Here is a 26,071-nt window from a genome sequence, read left to right as displayed (position 1 = left end):
TTCAGTTGTTTGGCTGCAACGATACCACGGACAGACAGGCAGATACACAAACACGTTAAACTTATAGCACCCGTCCTTCTGTAGTCGACGGTTAATAAAATGAAGTCCAGTATGTGTCTGAATCTGAACGCGATAAACTCAAAAACTACCGGACAGATTTTTGTATGGTGTTTACCAATTAGATCTTGTGATTCCTGAGTTAGGTTTAAATGTATAATTTATTATGGTTTTACCCGAGCGCAACAGGGACGGGCCGCTAGTTATGAATAATGTTTTTAAAATGTGCATGACTATATCTTTGTTAAATTGTTATATAGGGCTTAATTTGTAAAACATCCTCTAATTATCATATTCATGGAAAAACAATTGAATTGACAATATTAAATATATTCTGATTAAAACTATCGTAAGAGAAAACAATGAGAATCTCCATTTAAATCTCTAGTATGTTTCTTGTATTAATTTAGTCATTTTTCGTTCAATAATCGTATCACAAACTATACTTTGTAAAATATAACAGGATGAACCGATAGACTCGAAATGAGAGCGACAGAGACAGGCGTATTATTTTCACACTATTTGACATCTGTCACAGGACTAAGATTTTACAAAATATATCATACTGCGCGTAAATCCAATCCAGATTTTAACTTACATCCCAGATGTGTATATTATTTATTCTGTTTTAATTTCTGAATTCTATCTCTTCTATCGAAGCAAGAAGAGGAAAAGGAAAGCCAAGAAATGGCATTCCTAGATGAAAAAAAAGGGAAGGCAGAGGTCGTGTCGTATAGGGAGGTGAAACCAATGGCTGAGGGCAGAATTACATAGAAAATTCTCCACCGACAAGAACAGAAGTCCTTATATTAATTGATGATAATTGATGATGATCTATTCTGTCAAGTTTTGTTTATTTTAGTTTTCTTATCGTATGACGTTTAGCTATATATGATGTGATTGATTTCCTCTTAGGGTCACGACCGCTACGCCCCGAGATAACTGCGAACTTTGCAATATCTGCATCATAGTTTCCTCTCTCGACGTTTGACGACAATTGTCTTCCGCATCCATAGATAAACTATTTTTCTTAAAAATCTACCGCGTAAATACAACAATGATTTTCTTTTTTCGCTCACCTGTTGACTTGAGTTCCCTTTATTACAAAGTTATTTCAAACAAACATCAAAAAATCTAAGTTGTTAAATAAATATTAACTTATACAATAAATTGTAACATAGTAATCCAATTTTAAGTATAGTTTACTAACCTATTATGGATCTAGTCTGAAATTTCATCTTTCTTTACAAACAGTTTTAATATCTCATTTTTCAAATTCATTCATGTTTTGATCTGATTATCTATCCGGTTAACGGCAAATTTTGTTACATTGATTCGCTTAAAGAAAACTTAGATAATACTTATAAATTAGCTATAGTATTGATATCTTTTTAATATTTGGGCATTGATAAATCAGCTGGTTAGTAATAGTCACACACAAATTTTATTTTGACGACATTGTTATCGTTTCCGTAAGGTCTCCTCCATTTTTAATTTCCACTTTTACAAATCGGAAGGCTGTGCTGTAAAAGTATATAATACCAAAGTCATGGAAATATATTTTGGCAATCTAGATCTTTATTTTAAACATAAGTAATAACAATGTTATTAAGTCTTAATGAATTAATCTAATCACGTTTGGATTTACGCGTTCAAAGAAACTCCGCTGAAGCAAACAAGGAATCGATAAGGAATAACCTACAAATTGTCGGTAATAACACATTAGTTTTATTCAAACAGTTGTTCGTGTCTGTTCTATTATTTTTACGCGGCATTTTCTACGTTTGTGTTTTTATTTTGACATTTCTTTCCTGCCAGCATTAATAATTCTTTTTTTAAAATTTTGAAATTATTATCGTTTTTCTTGTGAAATAAATAGGCAAAATTTCGTAATTCGTCTTTGTAATGTTACAGCAATATTATTCTTGTTTCCGCCGATTTTCCTCTCTTTAATAGTTTCCTCTACTTCTCACACGCGATTTATGATGACAGCTATTAAAGCTGAACGCTCCGTTTCAACATAGTCACGTAATACTTTAAAAAAAAACCGGCTACCTTACCTATGATGTCATGGTCCGTTGAGATTAAGCTTAGAAATTCGACATTTGAACCTGTTGATTCAAATCAAGATTGTGTTAAAACGCAGTGCAACATTTGTGTCCTTGGCCTAGAAAAAGTGCGTCGCCATTTTTGGAAGATGCGCGTGCTGTCATCGTGACGTCTCGAGGTTATTATTTATTTTTATTTATGTTTTTTTAACGGTTGCATGTTATGTGCCAGTGTCTCGATTAATCAATGTTTAAGGTCCCATTCTAACAAGTTAATATTAAGTCTTGCTTTATGTTTTTGCTAACAATCTGTTTCGCAAATGATACGCGGTTTGATTGCATGCACTATAATAACTTAATTTGTTTCTTTTTTGTATCGATTTTTTTACATTTCGTCTCGTGTTCAGTCAATATTTGATTGGACAACTTGTGTGGTATTTTTTTGTTAATATTTCGACCGCTACGACGCGATTAAGATTTTTTATTCGGTTAATTTCTAAGGTTGAATTTGAATTACTTGATTTTTAGGACATGATGGATGTTAGACTTAATGTAATTTTCAGTCGATAATCCTTCTAGTTTTAAAGAATAATTTGCTTCGCATTTTAGAAATAAGTTGCAAATGTCATGTTATTTTTCTTAAGCATTATTTATTAGCGTTTTGATTATAGATATTATTACATTTTGCCTTCAGCGGGCGCTGAACCTGAGTTTTTGTGGTCAACATTAAGGTTGATTGGCCAACAGAAAAAGAGTTTTTTTTATTATTATTTCGTGTTAATGATACCTGCAAGATTGTTGTGTCACAAAATCAATGTCTATGACCAATTGACAAGCCACCATAGGTTGCCTTTTTATTACCGACCGCATTTAACAGCAAACAAATCTTCGTCCACTGTATTTTTATGTCAACTTTATTTATAGTGTTTATAACAGTGTTTTGTTTGTTTGAAATAAATAAAAATCACTTTAGTCTGTGGGGTTGCCTATTTTGCAACTCTTTTGGCTCATCATCATTAATGCATGCAATGCAATGATTTGACAACTAAGAATACCGACGACGGTGCGGTGTATAATTTATTGTGTTGTTATCCCGAACGAAGTCGGGACGGGTCGCTGGTAAAAAATAATAAAAAACCTTTGATTGTCCTAACTTACCTAACGCAACGGTCTCCACATCGAAACGCAGCCTCGCCCTCGCCGCGACACACAGACGGAAGTCGCACGTGTCACACCGCAAGCTCAGGTGCCACAAGCCCACCATCGGGTCGGGCTCCGCGCTGGTCGGGGTGGCTGGGATTACAGACAGCCTGGGAACATTCACCATTAGATCTTAGAGATTGGAGAATTGTGGGACTAGTATCTTTGTTTACATATTACTAGCTGCGCCCCTGAGCTTCGCTACCGTGGGAATTTCGGGATGAAAGTACCATATGTGTTATTCCAGGTTATATTCTACCCGTGTGCCAAATTTCATAACAATTGGTACAGTAGATTTTGCGTGAAAGACTAACAAATTCACAGACTTTCGCATCCTTACATATTATAAAACAAAATCCTCGCCCGCGTCTGTCTGTCTGTTCGCGATAAACTCAAACACTACTGCACGGATTTTCATGCGGTTTTCACCAATAGATAGTGTGGTTCCTGAGGAAGGTTTAGTGAAACAATAAACCACGTGGCACGTCATTGCGTCCGTGCGTACTATTTTTTTTTTACCCGATACGGGCAAGACATCGTCTCAGCCGTATTGCCGTTTCGTGGGGCGGGCAACACATCGTCTCTCTTTCGTGGAGAAAGGCCTATAAACTTACATGTCCTCATCAGGGTCTGCTCCAGGGAACACCAAGTAGACGTCCCTGGGGGATTGACCCTCGCTCTTCGATGCCGGGGAGAAGCTAGCCACGGAAGTGCTGTTGTACAAGTCGATTTGAGGACCTGCAATAAATGGATAACACACTCGTTTTTACAAAAAAGTAATTTTGCCACAAGCTTTTAAACATTTGTTTTTACAAAAAAAAATTTTGCCCACAAGCTTTTCAACATTTGCTTTTACACAAAAGTAATTTTTGCCACAATAAGCTTTTATTGTCATCAGAGAGAACTTAACGCGTGACAAAAAATATCCGTGCAGTAAATCGTTATGGAGATCCATTGTCGGAGCCAATCTCGCGTGGACCGTCGTCAGTTCATGTGTATTATAATAATGCATTTTCATTGAAACTGAAGCGACGTGGAAGTAGGTGAAATTTATACCAATTGATTAATTTGTGATTTATCAATATTTTTCACTCATTAATTTTTCACATACCTACTCATCTAATTTTAAATGAAATGTAAATTAAAGTTCTTTAAACCTAAGATTTGTTTACAGACAAAAAAACATCGGGACAGTTCAGTTTCACATGTAATAAACATTTAATAGCGCTCTTTGTTCATCTCAAAGGTCAATAAGAACGGATTATTGAAAAATGAAAAATGAAAAATGTTTATTTCTTTAACAAAATTGGTACATCAATTACATGTTATTGTGACCTCCTATTAAGTGAAAAACACCTGTATCAGGAGGTCACGCTCTTCCATAGCCAGTAATAGTAAAGTACCTATTAACGAAATAAATGTTTTGACAAAAATAAGTTAAAGAAAGTCGAACATGCAAAGAAGAAGGAGAGGAAGTAAGATTAACAAAAACCTATTACACAACACGTTCAAATAATTTTTCGATCTCCTCGTAGTCCTTTTCCTTCAACCAAGCAGTTATCAGTTTCTTACAAGTAAATTTAGGTAACAAATAAAAGTCTATTTCTTTATTGACTAAATTATATATACGTTTTGATTCATTGTTATACTGTCTACTTGCAAACACTGTCCTGACGCCCGTACCAGTAGTCACTATGGCCACTTTTCTTCGTTTTAATAGATATGATGGATAGGGAGTCAGTGTTTTGTGAAGTTTTAGAATTGAATGAAGGATGTAAAGTTTACGCACAGTCAGTAGGTTACAGTCCAAGTATAGTTTTGTGGTAGGATGCATTTTAGGTTTAAAGTAAGCCACCTTTAACAGGGCCCTTTGGGCTATTTCAACGTCTAAGAATTTTGTTTTAGTGGCACCTCCCCAAACGGTAATACAGTATGTAAGTACCGATTGAGCAAGAGCTATGTAAATCGTATTGAGAAGACTTTTGGATGCAACATGGCGAAGCTTAACAAATATCCAAATTAGTCTACGTAGTCTACCTGCGGTTGTTTCTATATGTGAATGCCAAGTCAGATGTTGATCCAACATCACACCGAGATATTTGATAGAAGATGTTTTTTCTATTTTAGGACACGTACAAGAGAAAATGTTGGAATCAGTGCAGTTAGGGTGATGAATGCTTATACTAAAGTCTTGCGGGGGTTGAGTAGATTTGTTAATAGTGTAACACATGTACTTAGTTTTAAGAGAATTTAGAGTTAATAAGTTTTGTTTCAGCCATGTGTCAACATTTGTCAGACCTTTATGAGTATCGACAGATACCGATTGCCATGTTTTGCCAGAAAAGATGATTGCGGTGTCATCGGCGTATGAAATAATGTTGGCATTTGTCAATTGAAGGTTGAGTAAGTCGTTGATATAGATTAGGAAAAGCGTGGGTCCAAGTACACTCCCCTGTGGAACTCCAAAGTCAATACTGGAGGATTCACTAATGTGCAACCCAACTTTAACACATTGGCTTCGTTTAGTTAGATAATCTGTAAATAGTTTTAGAGGGATTCCTCTAATGCCAATTTGTTCCAGTTTTTGTAAAAGTATGGGGACAGAGACAGTATCAAATGCGTTTTTCAAGTCTAAAAATGCCGTAAGGCATTTGTTGCCTTTATCTAATTGTTCTACTAAAGTCGTTGACAAGGTTAAAATGGCATCTTCGGTCGATTTATTTTGTCTAAATCCAAATTGCCGTTCAGATATAATATTGTATTTATTAAGATAGCTAACAAGTCGCTTATTCATAATTTTTTCAATGATTTTAGAAAATACGCTTAAAACTGAAATTGGCCTATAGTTACTAATACTGTCTCTGTCGCCACTCTTGAACACTGGACTTATTGAACCTACTAATATTATATATGAGAAAGTTTGTGAGGATGTTTGTGTGTATTTATGTTTGTTACTGTTTCACGCAAAACCGATTGTTATGACATTTGATACACGGCAGAATATAACCTGGAATAACACACAGGGTACTTTTTATCCCAAAATTCCTACGGGAGCGAAGTCCCGGAGCGTAGCCAGTACATCAATAATCTGTTTACAATGGGAAATGGTGACATTGAAATCAATCATATTCTTATTAAAAGTAATTAAGAGACGAAAACATTATTGATGAAATAATGACATTAAATAGGTCCGGGTCAAGGCATCGACGCGAGATCAAAGAGTTGTAAATCTAGTACATGACCTACCCAACTTAGTACCTACATTGTAACTTTATAACGATGCTAACAATTTGTCGGAAAATCACTGTCGCCGCTAATGGTCTCGGATCGTTCATCTCATTTTTGCCATCGGAAGTGTATGACAGTAATTGCGTCGTTACAATGATTTGCCATGTTGGGACGGTTGCAAGGTCATTGTCGTGTAAGGTGTTCATGACATGATGGAGGTTATAGAAAAGTATATATTAAAAGCAATAACTATGCCCGTTACCCACAAATCTAAGGATATTGCTAAGATGCTTACAGATATATATCACACTCTTATCTGATAGATCAGCTGGTCTCATCCGCGGTCATAAAGCTGTTGTCCAATTATCGAAGGATCATACTGACATGTCCATAAGCTTTCTCCACGCACATCACATAATCTTATGTAGATCTTCATCAGTATGTGATCTTCAATTTGACAGGACTCGTGGAAACACTGTGTCTTTGTAAACGATTCAGTTCGTTATTTAATTTGCCATTCTATCCAGGGCTTGATCAAGTCAATCTATACTATTATTGTAAAGAGGTAAGCGTATGTGAGTTTGTATGTTTGAGGCCGGTAATCTCTGAAACTATCGAACCGATTTCAAAAATTCTTTCGCCGTTAGAACGGTACATTATCCAAGATTTCTATAAGCTATATTTTATATTAAAATTCTCACATGAGCGAAGTCCCGGGCAACATCTAGTTTTTAATAAAACAGTAAATTAAAGTCGGTTCGTGTTAGATCTTTTGGTCCCTTAAAATACAAGGAACTTAACAAAACTACTCAAATTGGTCCCTGACATAAGCTTCCATTTCGAATCTTAAAATGTGTACCTTGAAATTTGCTTTAAATCAATACGACCTTTAACTAACCGACCTACCGTATCTTTCTCTTTCTCTCATCTAAACGTTTTGCCGGTGTCTTCTTCAGCCGCAAAACGTCGGAGTCCAAGGACAGTTTCCCTACTTTTTTTCTTTACTTCGCACGATCCTCAGCATTCTTAGTAGTCAAGTCATTGGCATGCATATCGTCCTTGACAGCATCGAGCCAGAAGTTTCTCTGTTTGTCCCTTCCACCAGGACTGCATGACAAGCCATTTGTTCCCTAATAACGACCTACCGTCATTTGGAGGGTAAAGCACAGCGTGTTCGACAGCGCCCTCTATGTAGATCCTCAGCGCTGACACTCCACTCTCCACCGGCATTCCAAGAGATATGGCCTTGCCACCTCCACGCTTCACTAACAGTGTCTGGAAGAATAATATTATTAGTAACTGTGTCTTACTCTCCTCAAATACTACAAAGGTTGGCTAGGAGATATTGCTTTTGCGATAAGTCCGCCTATATGCTCTTTTCCTTCGGCCGCTATAGAAACTGCTCTTTTTTTATGGTACAGTGGACAAACGAGCGTTACAGAGTTTTTATGAAAGTAATAGACTATTTTCCTAAAAGCCCCGATGTAGAAAATATATTTCTTGATCAATGGCAGTTTCTGATCTTTGTTTAGAATATCTAGCTTCAACTACTAAGTATTACCTGCTCTAGCTTACATTTATTGTCGACCTCCATGGTCTAATGATCATCATGACAGATTGCTACACTTGTCTTAAGTTAGTATCCCATAACACAAGTCTCGAACTTACTTTGGGGCTAGCACAATCTGTGTGATTTGTCCTTATATATTTATTTATTTATATTTGTTTATTTATTTACATTCCCCTGGCCTTCCTTCTTTCATAGATGCTAATCTCTGACTATAACAGTTGCAGACCCATTTCTTCTGTTAATGGTGCAATAAAGAGTTCACATATCTATCTACTCACTCAAATTAACTCTGGACTTGGATGAAGTCAGTTCTGCAGTGTACAAAATAAGCAACGTTATCGTTTTGTTACTGTAACTTTTTATTAGCGGCAATTTATAATTGGCCGTATCTCCTTTTACTACTTTTGTTTTAGATATGTTATTTATATTATCATTAGATATTACTCCAAAAAAGAAAAATAAATAATAAATAAATATCTGGAACTAGTGGAAATCCAAATTGAGAAATTCTGCGTATTTCACATGAAATAGAAGAAGAGATGAAGTGACTTTCTCCAAACAAAATTTTCCACTGCGTTCTCATGATTCACATGACTAGAATATTATTAGAATTTCCATAATAAGTTATATCTTTGATGTGACCCTTAGTGTCTTACGTCACGTGGACTAGTTCGTCATTATCTCTATTGCAGTGGTCATCTATAGGCTATCGCGATATTTCTCAACAATAATTCAGATATTACTACGCTATGATTATATTTTTATTTTTATCCATTCAAACTGAATGGATAAATGACAAGTTTCTCTGTTAGACAAATAGAAAACCCCCGACTTTCAATGTTAATTTCGCTAGAACTTTTGAACGGCTGAACAGATTTTCATGAAACATGGCTAAAAACACTCGGAATAAAATTCTATGACACAAAAAAAAAACTCAACGAAAATCGGTCCATCCGTTTGGGAGCTACGATGCCACAGACTGATACATAGACAGACACGTTAAACTTATAACACCCCTCTTTTTGTGTCGGGGGTTAAAAATGTACATGCTTTCAAGATGTGTCTTCATCTAACGGCCCATCGTTGGTGAATTCGCGTAATGTCACTTAAAAGCGATTTCGAAAAAATATATTTTAAGTCAGACGATCTTACTTACCAACGGGGACAGCTGAGTGTGGAAAAAGGAAGTTTAGTGGATACCTCAAACTTATTGACATCCAGCTGTGTGTTGAGCCTAGCCTTTCTTCCTCCGAGCATTTCCACTGGATCCCACTGTTCCACGTCCGAAGCCAGGTTACTGGAGCTTTCCATATCCTTAAAAAACACAAAAAAAATTGCAGTTTTTGAGCATACTTCTCCCCATCGGTTAGTTAGATTCTCAAACTATCTAAATAAGATCAAAAGAGGTAGGTATGTTTCCGTCAATAAGGACAGGGATTTAAATTTCGGATTCTTCTCATAGGCCATGGCCATTCAGTCAGAAATCTAGAAGCAAAGAATCAGCTATGCTCTTACCATGACTTGCAAAGAGTAAGGAAGCACGTCCCCCTCGGTGTGTCTGGAGACATTCCTAAGAACCTGCAGTTCCATTTCAGATTCCTGGCTGGGATGGCCCGGGTCTGTCCATATTGTGTACACCTGAAACATAATTAGAATGAACTTGTGGAACATTTTTCAATGAGTAGTTAAAATACTTCATAGGCACCACGGAAGGCAGTTACGCGGCCCACAGCATAAACACTGAAAATTGAACTAGCTCATTAGAATGCATAGAAATTTAATTTTCAAATTATAAATGCTTTAGGGTTATATCATATAGATTTTCTTGACAATGAGTTAATTAAACCCATCATCAGCACACTAGTACTTCCCCTTATTGATTAACGCTTTACAAAGAATCTACTCTCTATTATTATTCTCTTTTCTATTGTTCTTGTTTTCATTGATGAATCTTTGGACACGTTTCTTCTCGACCAGAGCTCTCGACATCACTGGAAGTCTGTCACCTACCCCCTTATCAGTGACACGAACAGAGCGTCATAAGGAACTGGCTTAGCAGATGTTATACTAACATTAGCTGCCTCCTTCATCTCAATTTCATTGACTACTGTTGTATCTACTTGTGATAGATCTATTTTGAGACTTACCTTTAGTCTCTTCTCGACCAGAGCTCTCAGAGCAAGTGGCAATCTCTGGCTGTCACCTGCACCCTTGTCAGTGACCACGAACAGAGCGCTATCATACGGAACCAGCTTAGCAGCAGATGTCAGGGCTCGCATTGTCCCGTCAGTTGTCACGTCTGTGTTTACTTCCTGTGGACAAACACATATGATGTAGACTTGTAGATAATTGAGTTTTTAAATAGCACAGTAAATAAAAGTATACAGTTCAGTAAATGAAATGAAGCGGTCGTAGTGTAATGGTTAAGATGCCCGCCTGTGGACCGAAAGGTACCGTGTTCAAATCCTACTCTTGCCACATAAGTTTGTATAAGAATCTCATAGGTACCTATCAATCTGATTCATGTAAGTGTTAATCGAGCACTACTTCAAAAATATTTCAATATAAGCCCAATGTTTCTGTACAAAATTGATATTTTTAATACGTATGTACTTCGCGGTGTTGTCAATTTGCATGTAATTTTACAGGTATTATTTCATTTGTCATCGGGTACTGTCGTGAATAATATTGTTAGAAATATTTTAGTATTTTCAAAACTAAGGTTCGAGCACCGCATAAATTCTGTGTTCTTTTTATACACTAGCAGCCCGTCGCGGCTTCGCTCGGGTAAAAACATAATAAGTTATACACCTAGACCTTCCTCAGGTCCACACTATTGGTGAAAACTGGTGCAGCATTTTTGAGTATATTCGTATTAATTTATTTCAAAAAACTTCAAAATGTATCGCGAACAGACACATAGACGCGGCAGAGGAGAGGATTTTATAATATGTAAGGATTATGGATAGATGTTTTGTAAGTGGCCATAATACTCTCGTATTTTTTTGACACACACAAAACGCACAGTGGTTCTTTTCTGTGGTAAAAATAATTGTATCAAATCGTATTTTGTACTTCTTCTTCTTTTCGAGTCGTTACGCTATTTATATTGTTGGAGACCAGGGGGCAAAGTACGGGTTAGCATTTAACTTCTCACTATCGAATCGATTCGAAGTGAGACGCAACCAACTCTAATCACATTGCGGTGTGATTGTCGTTGCGTCATAATGGCACACTGATTGGTTAGCTGCGTCTCACTGCGAGTCGACTCGATCTTGAGATGTAAATAGCAAAGTCACACACGCACACAGTATCCTCCATCGGGTAGCTTTTCTCGTGGTTCGTCAACGTCACATATTACAACTTGTATTCCAATGTCTTTAGTTATTTTTATTGAACACTTTTGTGTTTGGCTGTACAGTTAGTCATGGAAACAAGTGTATTATTTTCTATAACATATGTATTATTATGGTAATATATTATGTACAGTGTACAACACATTCATCTCTGCTTACAATGAGATTTTTTTTTAATATACTCTTTTGTCTTTACGTTAAATAAAGATTTTTATTTTTTTTCGTAACAATGTTCAATAGAGTATTTTTGCTAGTACACTTTTGCTAGCTTAGCGATCCAAAGAGGTTCTCGTCCTCCGATATTAGAATTCATAGAGAATAATTCGCAATAATGATTACCTGATATTTGAGCAGAAGCTTGGACAGTGCCTCTGAAACGGTTCGGTCACCCATCCCTTTGGTCGACGGCTGGAGACTGTGCCTCGAACGCCAATTTACTCCTATAAGAAAAATACATTATTTTAATCTGTCAATGTCATTTATCCGATTGACATTGACAGATAACAAAACATTTTTATCCGATTTGGACCTCTATTTGGTGATATTTTAAAAATTATAAATTCCTAAATGTTAAGTATCTATGTGTGTTGTAAGCTTATAAGTCTTCTAAGCTTTTAAGTCTAATAACATCTGATGTATTATTAAAACTTAATTATTTTAAAATTATTTTCGTATATTCTGCTCGACATCTATCATTCTACGCTGAAATTATGATTTGACATTTACAATTTATAGATAATATTACAAGCTTTTGCAATGTATGTATCTGCGTATATTCGGGTGGAATCTTGTAACACAATTTTAATGCAAAAATCTTCAATCTATTGAGACTGAATCGACTATTTATATCGCTAAGATTTAAATGGTCGATTCAGTCAGTGTGTGCAGGTTCCCCCTTACGATATTTTCTTTCGCCAGAAACAAGTGGTGGCCTATTAAAACCACAATACACAACGAGTTATATACAGACGCATAGCATGAGTAGGATTTGAACATGGAACCTTTCGGGACACATGAGTCTTAACCACTGGACCACCACGGGCGGGACAAAACCTTACCTTCTGTTCCTTTGTACGCTTTTTACAACAATACAATAAAAAACTACTTACGGATTGTACTTTATAATAAATTGCTAAACCTAGCCTTGTGTGTGAATGTCTTTGCCATTATGTAACGTCACGGTCCAGTTATATTCAAGTGTATTTTAATTATAGATTTTTAATGAAATGAAATATTTGACACTTGAGAAATAGTAGGGTAGGGACGTCCATTTATTTCGCGGTGAAAATGTCGATTCGCATTTGCACTCTGTGGCGGCTACAATATTTGTTAAGGCGCCTCTTGTATGTATGGTATAGTGGAGCTGGTCTCTCAGATTTCCACATTAAATGTTCCAGATCGTCGATTTTTATACATGAACAAAAGGTGCTTCTCATGTTCAACGATACATGCTTATATTAAAAAAATGGTAAGCCCTTCTGGCATGATAGGGACCACCACTGTTTGAATGAGTTTCTTTCGACATTTCATCTCAGCAGTGGTCGTTCCGAAATGCTAGTAGTTTGTAGCTTTAGTAAATATAATTTAAATTAGAATATGACGTGAAATAGTGCGACGTGAAGGCCTAATTTCTGAATAAATGATTTGATTTTGGAGCCTCTTTTGTATATCTTAGAGCTGTTCTATTATGATGTTGCATGAGGTGCTCCAATTTTCGTAACGAATAGAGTAGGTGACAAGGTCAGAAAATTGAAAAAAATATGTATGCTCTAGATACGATAGATATATTTCAGATCATTGTGATAATTCATAGACTGTAACTTTAATATGATGCACGGATCATTATACAAACATTTAAACCAAAATTATAAAAACAAATCCAATCATCGTAAAAATACTAAAATCTTGAAACAAAAGTTGAAGTTTTATTTAGAAGCCATCAGCATAATTAAGGTAGCTGTCGAACAAACATAGCAATTTTCGCTGAGATATTACTCAATCGGGACGTCAGAGTATCATCTAGAGTCCAAAAATAAGTGATTTTATTTTTGTATTTTTTTTGAAAGTATTGTCATTATCATAGTAATTTTTTCACGGGTGTTTCTAATAATATCCCTTATATTATTAGAAACACCTAATCAAAACCAAAAAGCTTCGAATAATCAGAATAAAAATTTGTCATTATGCCTATTCAAAAATTAAAAAAAAAATATATTCACAAAATCTAATAATTATTTATTTTCTTTGTTACAGGTAACAGATTGCCCTTATTCGATAATGGTGATGTTAAGTATTAATTTCATTATGACAAAAATTTTTTTTGATCGTAATACGGGTCACTGGTACGTTGCCGTACTTTTTGAGAAATGCGATTTGTAATTTCGTGAAAGCCCCAATTACGAAACTATGTTCCTAATGAATCTGTCAGAGAATCCTTGTAATACCAGAGCACCATTAATGGGATTGAGGTTCTGTTTTCCTCTTATAGATTTACAATTACGCAATCAGTGCCTTGCAATGGTCTAACTAATTAAAACCTAAGAAAAATGTACAATCCCTCATTGTATTCTATTGTAATGTAGTCATCTATTCAGATTAACAGATGTAGTTTAATTAACTTGACTGTTCGATTACCAGGACCAACATTTGTCACAGCTTATTCGCTTCCTAATTTTGCGGTTTCTGGGCATTTCTCCGATTACTTCAGCAGTTATAGGGTATCGGAGCCCATGGTCGACTATCCTACTTCTTCTCCACTTCGCACGGTCTTCAATAGTCTTGCTAAAAAGGTTGTTTGCTAAGCGTAGTCAACATACAACGCTTAGCTGTGATCAAACATTTTTATTAACTAAATTCTTACCATTAGAATCGTATCCAACTATGATAATATCCGTTAAATTCAACCCATCAACGACAAGATCATTCCACACAGCCAACGCTCTGGTCAGCGCCATAGGCCTGAGAGGTACCAGGATACCAGCAGGCGGTCGGAGCCAGGAGTCTTCCAGCCACGATCTTAATGTTGTGCTCTTGCTGACGGCGGGAGGGGGGTGTGGCTTCTCGTAGCTGCGTAATTCGACAGGCGGCTTAGGTCCGGCTGGAAATAGCTTTTTGATTAATATGTTTGCCTGGTAGTTTTGTCTGCTTGGCAATAGAAGTGTCCTATGCACTTACTTAGTTTTAAATAAAAACACAAGTTATAAATTATGATGGTGAAACCAGACTGCATATATAAACGTTAAAGCCATAAGTACCGCAAGGAATTTAATTTATTTCTGCTAGACATGGTGATATTATGAAGCTATATAGTCGTTCATAAATAAATAAATATATATATATAATATATATATTAGGACAAATCACACAGATTGAGCTAGCCCCAAAGTAAGTTCGAGACTTGTGTTATGGGATACCAACTCAACGATACTATATTTTATAACAAATACATATATATATAGATAAACATCCAAGACCCGGATCAATCAGAAAAAGATCATTTTCCATCATGACCCGACCGGGGATCGAACCCAGGACCTCTCGGTTCAGTGGCTAGAACTTTACCACTGCGTTCGTTCAGAAATCCCGCTGCGGGCGCAAGCGCAAACGAACCAAAGGTTCGAAGTGCGTCCACAACGTATCGCGCTGCATGATGATAACAATAAGCGTGATACAGATATAGTGGTCCAACAAAGAAGTCAAGAACACACACAGCATGTCACTTTAGAAATATGTGGAGAGTGGTGGTTAATATCACATTAAATAAAATACATTAGGACAAATCACACAGATTGAGCTGGCCCCAAAGTAAGTTCGAGACTTGTGTTATAGGATACTAACTCAACGATACTATATTATATAACAAATGCATATAGATAAACATCCAAGACTCGGGTCAATCAGAAAAAGATCATTTTCCATCATGACCCGACCGGGGATCGGAACCCGAGACCTCTCGGTTCAGTGGCAAGAACTTTGCCACTGCGCCACAGAGGTCGTCAAAACGTTGCCGAAGACATAATTTAATAATTGGGAAAGCATGAGAAAGAAACATGAACAATCTAATATTTACAATTTTCAGTCTTTGGACTCCTCTGTCCCATGTCGATCTCTTCATCCAACTCTGCTATCCTGGGCACAACTCCATCTGTGTCTACAGACCTGGTAGTAGGAAACACCGTCGTGTCAGGCTGTAAGCAGATATTTGTTTACTAAAACATGACAAAATTACACGACAATGCGTACAGATGTGCAAAAACCCGACGTGGTTTGAGAGCACATTCAGGTTTAACACCTGCCATAGACCTTATTAAAAAGGACATTATTAGCTTCTTTTTTAGTATTTATGAGCCAACAAATGTCTATCGGAAAGAGAGATGAATTATTTGCATTGGAAATTATCAAATGTGTTTTTTTTAAATTAAAGAATGAACGATTATAGGAAATTTGTATAAGGTATTTGATGCAAATTTTCATTATGTACATTATAGCTTGTGTAGGGCGGTACTATCGATGTATTATCGGTCGAATTTACAACAGATATATCTAGGGCCAATGATTGCTGAATGAGACATATTTTAAAGTCCATTACATCATAAATAAAGTCATACGTGTTCGCGCACATCGACACGTGCCGCATAAACTTTACACCTTGTTTTAAAAGATTATCAGCCGTGATTAGAATTATGCAATCACTTTTGTGTGCACTCCTATTCCAAAACTACAACAATAGCAAATGTTTACGTGACTCACCCTCACATTGAAGCGGCCATTAGAATAAATATCCTCTATGTTGTCTCTGCCTTTATAAACATTATTGTCTATCATAGACAATGTTGTATCTACATCCACTTCTGTTGTAGTGATAGATTCGTTTTCTTTAACATCATCTATTATGTCACTTAATGGTAATGCTTCGAGATTTTCTGTTGTCGATGGCGCGTCATCAACAGTTGTTGATTCTGTTACCTTATCTGTTTCTTCATTTTCATCCACGATTTCTTTATTAGCTTCTAAAGTCTTTATTTGTGTTTGTATATCTTTGAGTTCTTCATTTTCTCCACTACCTCTTAGTAGTTCTGACGCTTTAACCTCATCTATATCATAGTTCAGTTTAAGTTCAACATCACACTTTACGTCACTAAACACACACACGCACACTAACACTAGACACAATGTAGTCCTTAAAGCCATTTTGTTTTATTTGTTCAATCTGCTAGCATCTTGTTGAACATATGTAGTATCTGAAACAAGAAAAAATTGCTTTTAAATTCATTTTATCCACATCATTATTTATTATTGTGCTTCCAATCTGATCTGTGAACGTAACTTAAAAAAAATATGTGCTAGTATGTTTTGTGGTAGGATAGGTACATATAAGTTTGTGGCTATGTAGTATAAAAAAGTGACAATAAATACAAAACATACTAGTACATAGCATGTTACTAACGTCCACATTGTATCTCTTTCCCACATAGTGTAAGCATCAAATCAAATCATTTTATTTACTTAAATAGGCTTAAATAATACAATTACATAATAGTTTAGAACAAGCCTATGTAGCCGTTGTGAACCAGCATGCAAATGTTAATACATTATTTAAAAATACATCAGATAAAAAATCTGATTAAAATAAAATGTCACTCTCACTGTCAATCTGCATTTATGTTAATTATTGTCATTGTAATCCAATGATTGTAAACTCTTCGATTGTGTAAAAACATTTGTCAAAAAGCCATTTATTTGTATGATTAAATGGCGTAATTTTGGAATCTTGTTGAGTATTTTTATAACCGTAACGTAAAAATATTTGAAGTGAAAAAATCTTTAGCGGCGTTGTGCACTTTTTGTGATGGTTATAAAAATGTTAAACTCGCGTCAGGACACGTGACCTGATCGAAAATTCGTAAGACGTCAAAAATGCACAACGTTAATATTCAAGTTTTCACTTCTGCCGGCGCTCCTGGAGTGCAACCTGTTTTATATAATGTTGAGTGCGTTATTGGATGATAAAGTTTAGTTGGATCTCTATATAAATACCTTCTGTTCTCATTAACTTTGCTAAACAGTCATTAACATCGTGTAAAAAGAGAGAGAACGAGTGGACTTAATGACGTGCTACGAGATTTATGTTTCGGGGTTGTCCCTAGGGGTGTCAAATCAAACGCGTTTGTTAGCATTCTTCTTCACCGGAAGAAAGTGATGGTCGGTGAAAACTACCATATATGAGTCAGATAGGTATACAAACTCATGTGGCACGAGTAGGATTCGAACATGGGACCATTCGATCCACAGAAGGTCTTAACCATTATACCTAATACAAATAGATCCACCATTACAACCATATGTATAAGACCTACATTTGTTAATTGACGTCTTTGGATAAAAGGCCGCGGTGAAGTTTGTTGCGCCGCTTCTTAGTTTGAGTAATTTTTCTGACGTCAATGAGTGATGTATGTCATCCTATATTGAATAAAGAATTTTGAATTCGAACCATCACCGGTTCGTTTATTCGTTCTTCATTCTAAATAGAAATAAATAAATATTTGTAGCTACTGTTTTAGCCAAAGCAACATTGCTTTATATGGAAATATTATCAAGATTTATTGGCCTATCCAACACCATAAATACACGGGTCTGAGTGTCATTTGTGACTGCATCGTTATTAATTTTATTGATGATACAGGTTTTATCGTAAACTGTCCTGAGATTTTGTATTAGTGGATCGTCAACATTCAATATTCATTTTAAAGTAATATTTATAAACTAATTAGATAAAGTTTAAGACAAGTTTAGGAGATAGATATATGCTATCAAGGACTTTTCGGTAGACCATTTTATGATATACATTTCCCTAGTACATTACTTTGATGCATCACATACGATATTCGCTCGAAATGTTTGTTATCATGAACCTGAAATTTCTCTTTCCGTTTCAATATTAACAACTTTGACAACGTTACAAGGTTTAATAGGAACCATTTTAATACTTAATTTATGACGTTACTAGCCTTTGCCCGCGGCTTCGACCGCGTAAATTTCCCACGGGAACAGTTATTTTTTCGCGTTGTACCTTATGTCCTTCTCCATACTTCAAACTAAACGTATACAAATTTTCAGGAAGATTGGAATAGGTAATAAACATAGTTTCGCATTTATAATATTAGTTAGGATTTAGAAGATGGAAACTGGTCTCTATGTCAACTGTGTGCTTCCCTGTTTCTTCCTGAGCCGTTAAGCGTCGGAGCCCAGGGTCCATTTTCCTACTTTTTCTTTCTGTTTCTTCCCGTGCGAAGTGGAGAAGAATGAAATCGTGGTCTTCGGTATCTTCAGTTGTCAGCACGAAGTGTTATTATGGCCATTGGTCATTTTGTGAGAGCTTATTCCCTTTCCTTAAATTAGGGTACCTCATCATATCGAGTGTGTTATTGCTAACACTGGCGTCAGATTTTATTCAAGTCACCTAAAGGCATCTGACATGACTTTTACGACTACCTACCGTCATGTAGTCGCATACACACTAGGGAACTAAGCTGTCCACTAGTGTGCAGGTTTCCTAACAATGTTTTCCTTCACCGGAAGCAAGTGAAGTTCGATGAAAACTACTATACTTATATATATGAGTCAGATTGGTATACAAACTCATATGGCGCGAGTAGGATACCAACCTGAGACCTTTCGATCCACAGCCGGGCGTCTTAACCATTACACCACTACCGCTTGAGGGTACTTAACACAAATTCGAAATGATTACCCTTCTTTTTTGGACATTTTAATCCTTACATATTATTAAACAAAGTCTTCTGCCGCATCTGTTTGTGTGTATGTCCTTTCCCGATAAACTAGAAAACGACGTCACGGATTATCACGGTTTTCACCAAATGATAGTGTGATTCCTGAGGAAGGTTTAGGTGTATAATAAACTATGTTTTTACCCGACCGAAGCCGGGACAGGCCGCTAGTACGAGAGAAATGACTCATCCTTACGTCACGATTGGACAAAAACTCTGTGGAATTTCGATCAATTAAGAAGCACGTGTCCGGCCCAAAAAACAGCTCAGGAATTTTGGGTCGAGTGTAATTTGAACGGGGGCAGTATACTTATTCGATGTGGGTGTGTGTGTTGTTGAAAAATACGATTTAGACAGAGACAAAAGTTTATTTGTTAGACATATTAAAAAAACCCGACTTTCCGTATTCATTTCGCTGCAACTTTTGAACGGCTGAAGCGATTTTGATCGAACATATCTGAGACCATACCGCTTAAAAATTTGCTATCAAATAAACAAAACCACATCCAAATAGGTTCACCCGCTGATGAGTTACGGTGCCACGTACACAGACAGACAGACACACTTAGCGGTCAACTTGTAACAGCCTTCTTTTTTTCGTCGGGGGTTAAAAAATCTACAACTTCTTGGAAAGGCAGCCATCGCTCGTGTCACACAATCGAAGTTCACTTCACCAATTTTCTTTATTTTATAAGCTTTCATTTAGTTCCACCTGTCCATGTCTGTCTGTAATCAAATCTTGCAAGTTAAATTTCTCCTACTTCCTGTTGTCCTTACAGAGTTCAAATCTCCCACGTCGCTTCAGTTTCCACGACAATGCATTATAATGATAAGCATGACCTGGTGGTGCACCCAGGATCGGCTCCCAACGAGGGAACTCCTCAACCAATTTACAGCACATACATGGGTTCTTGTCAGGCGTTAAATGCCACAAGATCTCACTAACAACAGTAGCTTGTGGCAGAACTTGAAAATCTTGTTTAGGGTTACGTACAAAAAACGGAACCCTTATAGGATCACTCGTGTGTCTGTCTGTCGGTCTGTCATAGCTAAGGGTGAAAGGCCACTATTGTATATTGTATGGCTTGAGCAATCTCGATGATTTAGCACACCAAATAAACTTTACCAACCCAAGCGAATTGTGATAATGGGTTTTATATGTATTTTTTATATCTTGCACGACTTATGCAATGGCCGTACCTTTTTTTTTAAAGCGATATGTACTTACTTTCGCAATACCCTCAACTTTCCCTTTAAGTAACTTCGAATCTGTTAAAACGTCCAAAGGTAGTTTGTATAATATTACAAACAGACGAACTACCACGTCATACAGAGTACACTTTTTTATACAAAGAACACTATTAAAATTACATACACGCGATGGTATAGTCAACCTACCCTAATTCATTGCAAACACGCCACTGTTACCGTGCTATAGAGTTCATTCAGGGTAACTTGATGTGCTGCTGACTGCGCATACACGTAATGGCGGACTTATCCCATGAAGGGATCTCTTCAAGTCGACCAGCAATAGTTTTAGAGGATACATTCAAGCAATATACGGGTAGAAGTAGTGATATAAAACAAAGTACCTATAGATAAGAAGGCATTTTTTTAAGAAACCATGTGTGGAAATAGTAATTTAGAATAATATTTCTGTAGACTGAGAAAAACTCTACTACGTCTGTCTGTCTGTTAACAAAAACTACTGCACGGATTTTTATGCGGTTTTCACCAATAGATAGAGTGATTCCTGAGGAAGGTTTAGGTATATAATTTATTGTGTTTTACCCGTGCGAAGCCGGGACAGGACTGTAGTATTGTACAAATAGCACAGGTTGTTGCCAGGGGGCAATTAACAGCTCGATTGTCTTATATTTTATTTGGTTAATCGTGTTTTATATTAATTTTGTTTTTCGATCTCAATCTGTATATCTAATTAGTTTAATTCCTGGCTATAACGCTCGAAGCCCAGAGTTCAGGGACCGGCCGCCAGTCCGTCGTTCGTGGGAATTTTTGGGAATGTTATTGGCTATCTGTCAAGGATACTTATCGCCTCGTACGACTATGGGAGACACGGGAGAATATGGAGTTGACCTATTATAGGGCAGTAACCACACGCTACAAAATATCTCTCTGCCTGGCTTTTCCCGTTTGATTCCCAGGTGTAACTTCGGAGCCCAGAGGCAGTATTCCCTAATCACAGCCCTAGTTGCTAGATTTCAACACAAAAACAAGTTGTTGGCCCGTTGATACCCGCTGGCCCGCTACGGTGCCACGTACACAGACAGATAGACATACTTAGCGGTCAAACTTAGAACACCCCTCTTTTCGCGTCGGGGGTTAAAAATAAAGACGTGTTGCTACTATGAAAAGGATCCGTTTAATTTTTAAATTAAGTTCAAAAAAAAATAGCAAAACCATACAAACCGCAACGAACTTTAATCTTTTTTTTTTCTCAAATGTTTAGCAGACACAGCTTCCCGACAACATTTAAATTTCGCCCTTATTACCAGCCCATAGAGGACAGCGGATATTAACTTATGCAATTGGCGTTCGTATAACGCTCCCGGAAAACCCTACAACGGAATACGTAAACAGACGTGGCCTTGACAGTTGACTGTGTGTATAGACTGAGAAAACTATAGACTACGGTCACAAAGACCAATAAAACTATACAAGACGACGGACGAGTGTATCCAAATGAGATTTGTTTACAACTAACTTTTGCCCGCGTGATTTTCGACGACCTCGGTGGCACAATGGTAAAGTGCTTGCCTCTGAACCGAGAGGTCCCGGGTTCGATCCCCGGTCGAATCATGATGGAAAATGATATTTTTCTGATTGGCCCGGGTCTTGGATGTTTATATATATATATATATGTATATGTTATAAAATATAGTATCGTTGAGTTAGTATCCCATAACACAAGTATAGAACTTACTTTGGGGCTAGCTCAATCTGTGTGATTTGACCTAATATATTTATTTATTTAATATTAACTTAATCGCATTATTGATAAATACAAAAAAATAAAAATCTAATTACGATTACAAATAATCTTCCAACGCGCCACATGGCGGCAACGTGCCCAGAATACTAGCAGCGTTTCCTCTCTGTATTGCGAGACTTACACGCTGAGCAAAATGGCTGCCAGCTCTTGAGTCTCCAGTTGCCTCCACAATGCGCGTCGTGATGTCCTTTAAGAATAATTTTGCATCAGAGCCCCAGTATAACCCATCGTTTCCACAGCGAAAAGTAAAAAATATATAATTATCTATCAGTCCCATATATTTTCGCCTATTGCCTGCCGCCGCAGCCCGGGCTGCCGCGAAAAATTGCCGCAATGAAATATATAGAGTCTAACTTGGTTTCCCCATACAAACTTTTCACCCCCTTAGAGGATGAATTTTGAAAAATCCTTTTCAAGTACAACCCTATACCACATAAGGTAGGTTACGTGCTAAATTTAAAGTTTCTATATCCAGCGCTTTGGGCCGTGCCGCGTCCGATCAGTTTATGCCACGCCACTGTCTATACCTTTAATATAACGTGTCTATACTGATAAGGAATTAATACAAATTTGTACTTACAGCACGTTAGAACTTAGTATGTACCTTATTCGTATCTTAAAATCGCTCATAACAAACACACTTTCACCTTCCGTTCATATTCATACATAATTGCGTTCATTCATACATAATTGTGATTTGCATGACCTCGCCGCAGGCTCACACTTGACATATGACAGGTCAATGATCCCTAAAGGGAAAAGGTAGGTAAAACACGAGTTTCCCTTTCCGAATCACGATTTGAGTTGTCGGCCTGTTGATGTATGGGCCGTATGCTTATGTACTTAATTAAATCAGGAAGAAGCCATATGATAATTGGTTAAATCAAAAAGCGCGCGTTTTTTCTTGGCCTCCCAAATGCCTCCCAAGTGAAGGAAAGAAAATTTTATTTCACAAATAATAAAAACATCGTATGTGCCAGTTGCATCTAATCCCGCGTCGTAAAACGCAATCAAGGGAAAGTACTATAAAGTGAATTATATTATACTAGCTTTTGCCCACTGCTTCGCACACGTAAATTTCCCATGAGAACTTTTTTCGGGCATCAAAAGCACCAATATGTCCCTCCATACTTCAAAATTTCAAGATGATTGGTTGAGCAGATAAAGCGTGAAGAGGCAACAAACAAACTTTAAAGTTATTCCCGTGTCACACTTCTAAAATTGTGACACGAGAATCGCAGCTAATATTAATTAATATTGGTCAAGTCGTTTTGGTATTACCTACCTCCTCCGACCCATTACTCCGACTTTTGTTTTGACGTTTTGATGAAATTTTATATGTTTATTCAATAGTCTGAGAATAGGTTGTAATCCTATTTTTTATACCGCTAAATGATAAGGGTCCACACGAGCGAATCCGGGACGGGCCGCTTGTTTTGTAGTAAAATCCCTTCGGTTCGGTTATAGAGTGGTTCGCAGAGCGTTTCGACCGCTGCGGCTGCGCGGTCATTACAATCCGTCAATTTTCTTGAGCAAGAAATCATTTCCAAAATCAATCATTCATAAAATTTACATTACTACAGTACAGAGTAATTAATGTAAAGATATATAGTTAAACTCATTATTGTATTTGTTAAAATTTGAAAAATCGTAATGACAGCGCGTGCGCACCTATAGCTGCTGCAACGAAATTAATCAGTGTTGTCTTATTAACCGTATAAAATGAAATGTAATTAAGCTTTATGTTTTTTGTCATCAAATCAAGTAAACAAATCGATAATACCCAACGGACCACACTAAGCAATAAGCCTCCGTCGCACGTCCGAACGACACTACTACAGAAATGTCAGAATTGCAGACAACATCTGTGATCATAATCATTTGCCCGCGATAGGACTCGAACCCAGGACTTCCAGACAGCGGAGCTCGAAGCCACGAAAATCCAATATGATCTATTATCTAAATTCCTAGAGAAGCCAAGGCGTATAACTCGCATTGTTATGTATAACAATTATATTAACTTCGGAAACTGGTCACGCGCGTCTATTGTACTATTGCCGCTCAATAGTCGATAGCGTTTCGATAGACTATCGATAGTTTGAGAAAAGGCAGTATTCATAGCTATCGATAGTTACGATATTTTGTGCACACTATCGATAGTTTGATTTGCAATAGTAGATTTATTTATTAGACCATGTACTTTATTGTGTACTTATATTGTTATATTACTGTTAAAAAATTATACATAAATTTATATTTAAAAAATGGTAAAGTGGTAGGAGTTTCTTTCGGCATATCTTCTCAACAGTGGTCGTTCCGAAATGCTAGTAGTTTGTAGCTTTGGTAAATATCATTTAATTTAGAATATGACGTGAAAAAGTGCCTGTGAAGGCCTAATTTCTGAATAAATGATTTGATTTTGATTTTATTTATTATCATTTTAAAGACAATACAATAAAAGATAATACACATTATGCATTAGGCTTAAACCACAGAGGTTTGTTACGTGCCAATGCAAGAGTTACATCACAGTATCTAATACAACAATATTACTTAGCCACTTATAACCTAATATAATTAAACTGACAAAATATACGTATTTATACGGACTGGGCTGCCATATTCTCTAAGAAATTCAAATTAACTTATTCAAAAAACAAACACAAAACATATATAAAAAATAAAACTAGGTAATAAAAAATTAAAAAAAAACTTTACATTGTGCTCGAAATTTGAAAAGGACCCAGCTCAGCATATGTTGTTTACCCCGCGCGAGGTAAGCAACGCTGGTCTTCCGTTGGGATCCACGAGATTTCTTTAAGTTTTACTTATGCATATTTTTCGAGTGTGCAAAACTATCGATAGTAGACCATTATTATTCTTTTATTCTAAATTAATTTCTGGGCGACTTCTCCCGCGTTAATTTTCCGGGATGAAAGGTACCCTGTGTCCTTCTTCGTACTTCATACTACATGTATGCAAAATTTCAAGAAGATTGGTTGAGTAGATAGAGTAACAAACAAACTTACTTTCGCATTAATAATATTAGTTAGGTTCAATAAAACCGATATTCTACTCGTCATCACGGTTCGATACTATTATTGTTCTTTATCAATAGTATTTGCTTGAAAATAGCTATCGATACTATATAAAAATACTATACTGGTCTTTTTAGATTGAAACTATCGACTGTTGAACTATCGATAGTTCGGCAACGCTAGTCTATTAGCAAACAGCGCGATTGGTGACATGTATTCACAGTGATTATAATAACTTAGCTAGTAATTTCCATGTAATAGCGTATTTACGTCTCTGAGAATATTAAGCGTTGAGTAAGCAATATGTGAGATAAGTATTTTTTTTTTTACAAAAAATTCTATTACTACTATACTATTATTATAAAGTGGTAAGCGTTTGTGAGTTTGTATGTTTGAGGCGGGTAATCTCTGAAACTATCGAACATTAAATTACTTAAAATAATAATTATTTAAACCTTTCTCAGGAATAACGCTATCGATTGATGAAAACCTTGCAAAAAAATCCGTCCGGTAGTTTTTGAGTTTTATCGCGCGAACAGACAGACGTGTCAGAGGGCTTTATTCCGCCTACTGTGCAACATAACAAACTGTTGTACAATAACATGGTTATTTTGCAACTTGACTGTAGTAATTGGTAAACCGGATATCGACAAACATTTTATTGTCCTATTTATGTATAAAGTCATAGTGATTTATTTTATTTGTATCGTTAATGGCATTGAGAACTAGGATGCCAAGACTGAAGTGGATAATTATAAAACCGGCCAAGCGCGA

The 26,071-nt window shown here is 36.5% G+C and overlaps 2 protein-coding genes across 6 annotated transcripts in view; one reads left to right on the top strand and one right to left on the bottom strand.

Annotated features, from left to right (window-relative positions):
* The window catches only part of PAPLA1 (Phosphatidic Acid Phospholipase A1), an 81,363-nt gene that overhangs the window by 13,011 nt on the left and 42,281 nt on the right, over nucleotides 1-26,071 (top strand). The window lies entirely within an intron of this gene.
* LOC128682111 (uncharacterized protein) overlaps nucleotides 1-26,071 on the bottom strand; it is a 38,734-nt gene that overhangs the window by 11,363 nt on the left and 1,300 nt on the right. For all 3 annotated transcript variants that reach the window (XM_053766639.1, XM_053766640.1, XM_053766641.2), the window contains exons 2-11: nucleotides 16,209-16,699; nucleotides 15,529-15,646; nucleotides 14,320-14,556; nucleotides 11,799-11,899; nucleotides 10,251-10,415; nucleotides 9,619-9,741; nucleotides 9,304-9,417; nucleotides 7,679-7,808; nucleotides 3,920-4,043; nucleotides 3,264-3,415 (exon numbers count right to left, since the gene is read on the bottom strand). In XM_053766639.1, coding sequence (XP_053622614.1) covers nucleotides 3,264-3,415; nucleotides 3,920-4,043; nucleotides 7,679-7,808; nucleotides 9,304-9,417; nucleotides 9,619-9,741; nucleotides 10,251-10,415; nucleotides 11,799-11,899; nucleotides 14,320-14,556; nucleotides 15,529-15,646; nucleotides 16,209-16,649 — 1,705 coding nt within the window. In that variant the 5' untranslated portion in view covers nucleotides 16,650-16,699. The remainder of the gene's footprint in view (nucleotides 1-3,263; nucleotides 3,416-3,919; nucleotides 4,044-7,678; nucleotides 7,809-9,303; nucleotides 9,418-9,618; nucleotides 9,742-10,250; nucleotides 10,416-11,798; nucleotides 11,900-14,319; nucleotides 14,557-15,528; nucleotides 15,647-16,208; nucleotides 16,700-26,071) is intronic.

This window comes from Plodia interpunctella, chromosome 29, assembly GCF_027563975.2.
Source record: "Plodia interpunctella isolate USDA-ARS_2022_Savannah chromosome 29, ilPloInte3.2, whole genome shotgun sequence".
NCBI lineage: Eukaryota > Metazoa > Arthropoda > Insecta > Lepidoptera > Pyralidae > Plodia > Plodia interpunctella.
This window is presented reverse-complemented; position numbering and strand designations above follow the sequence as displayed.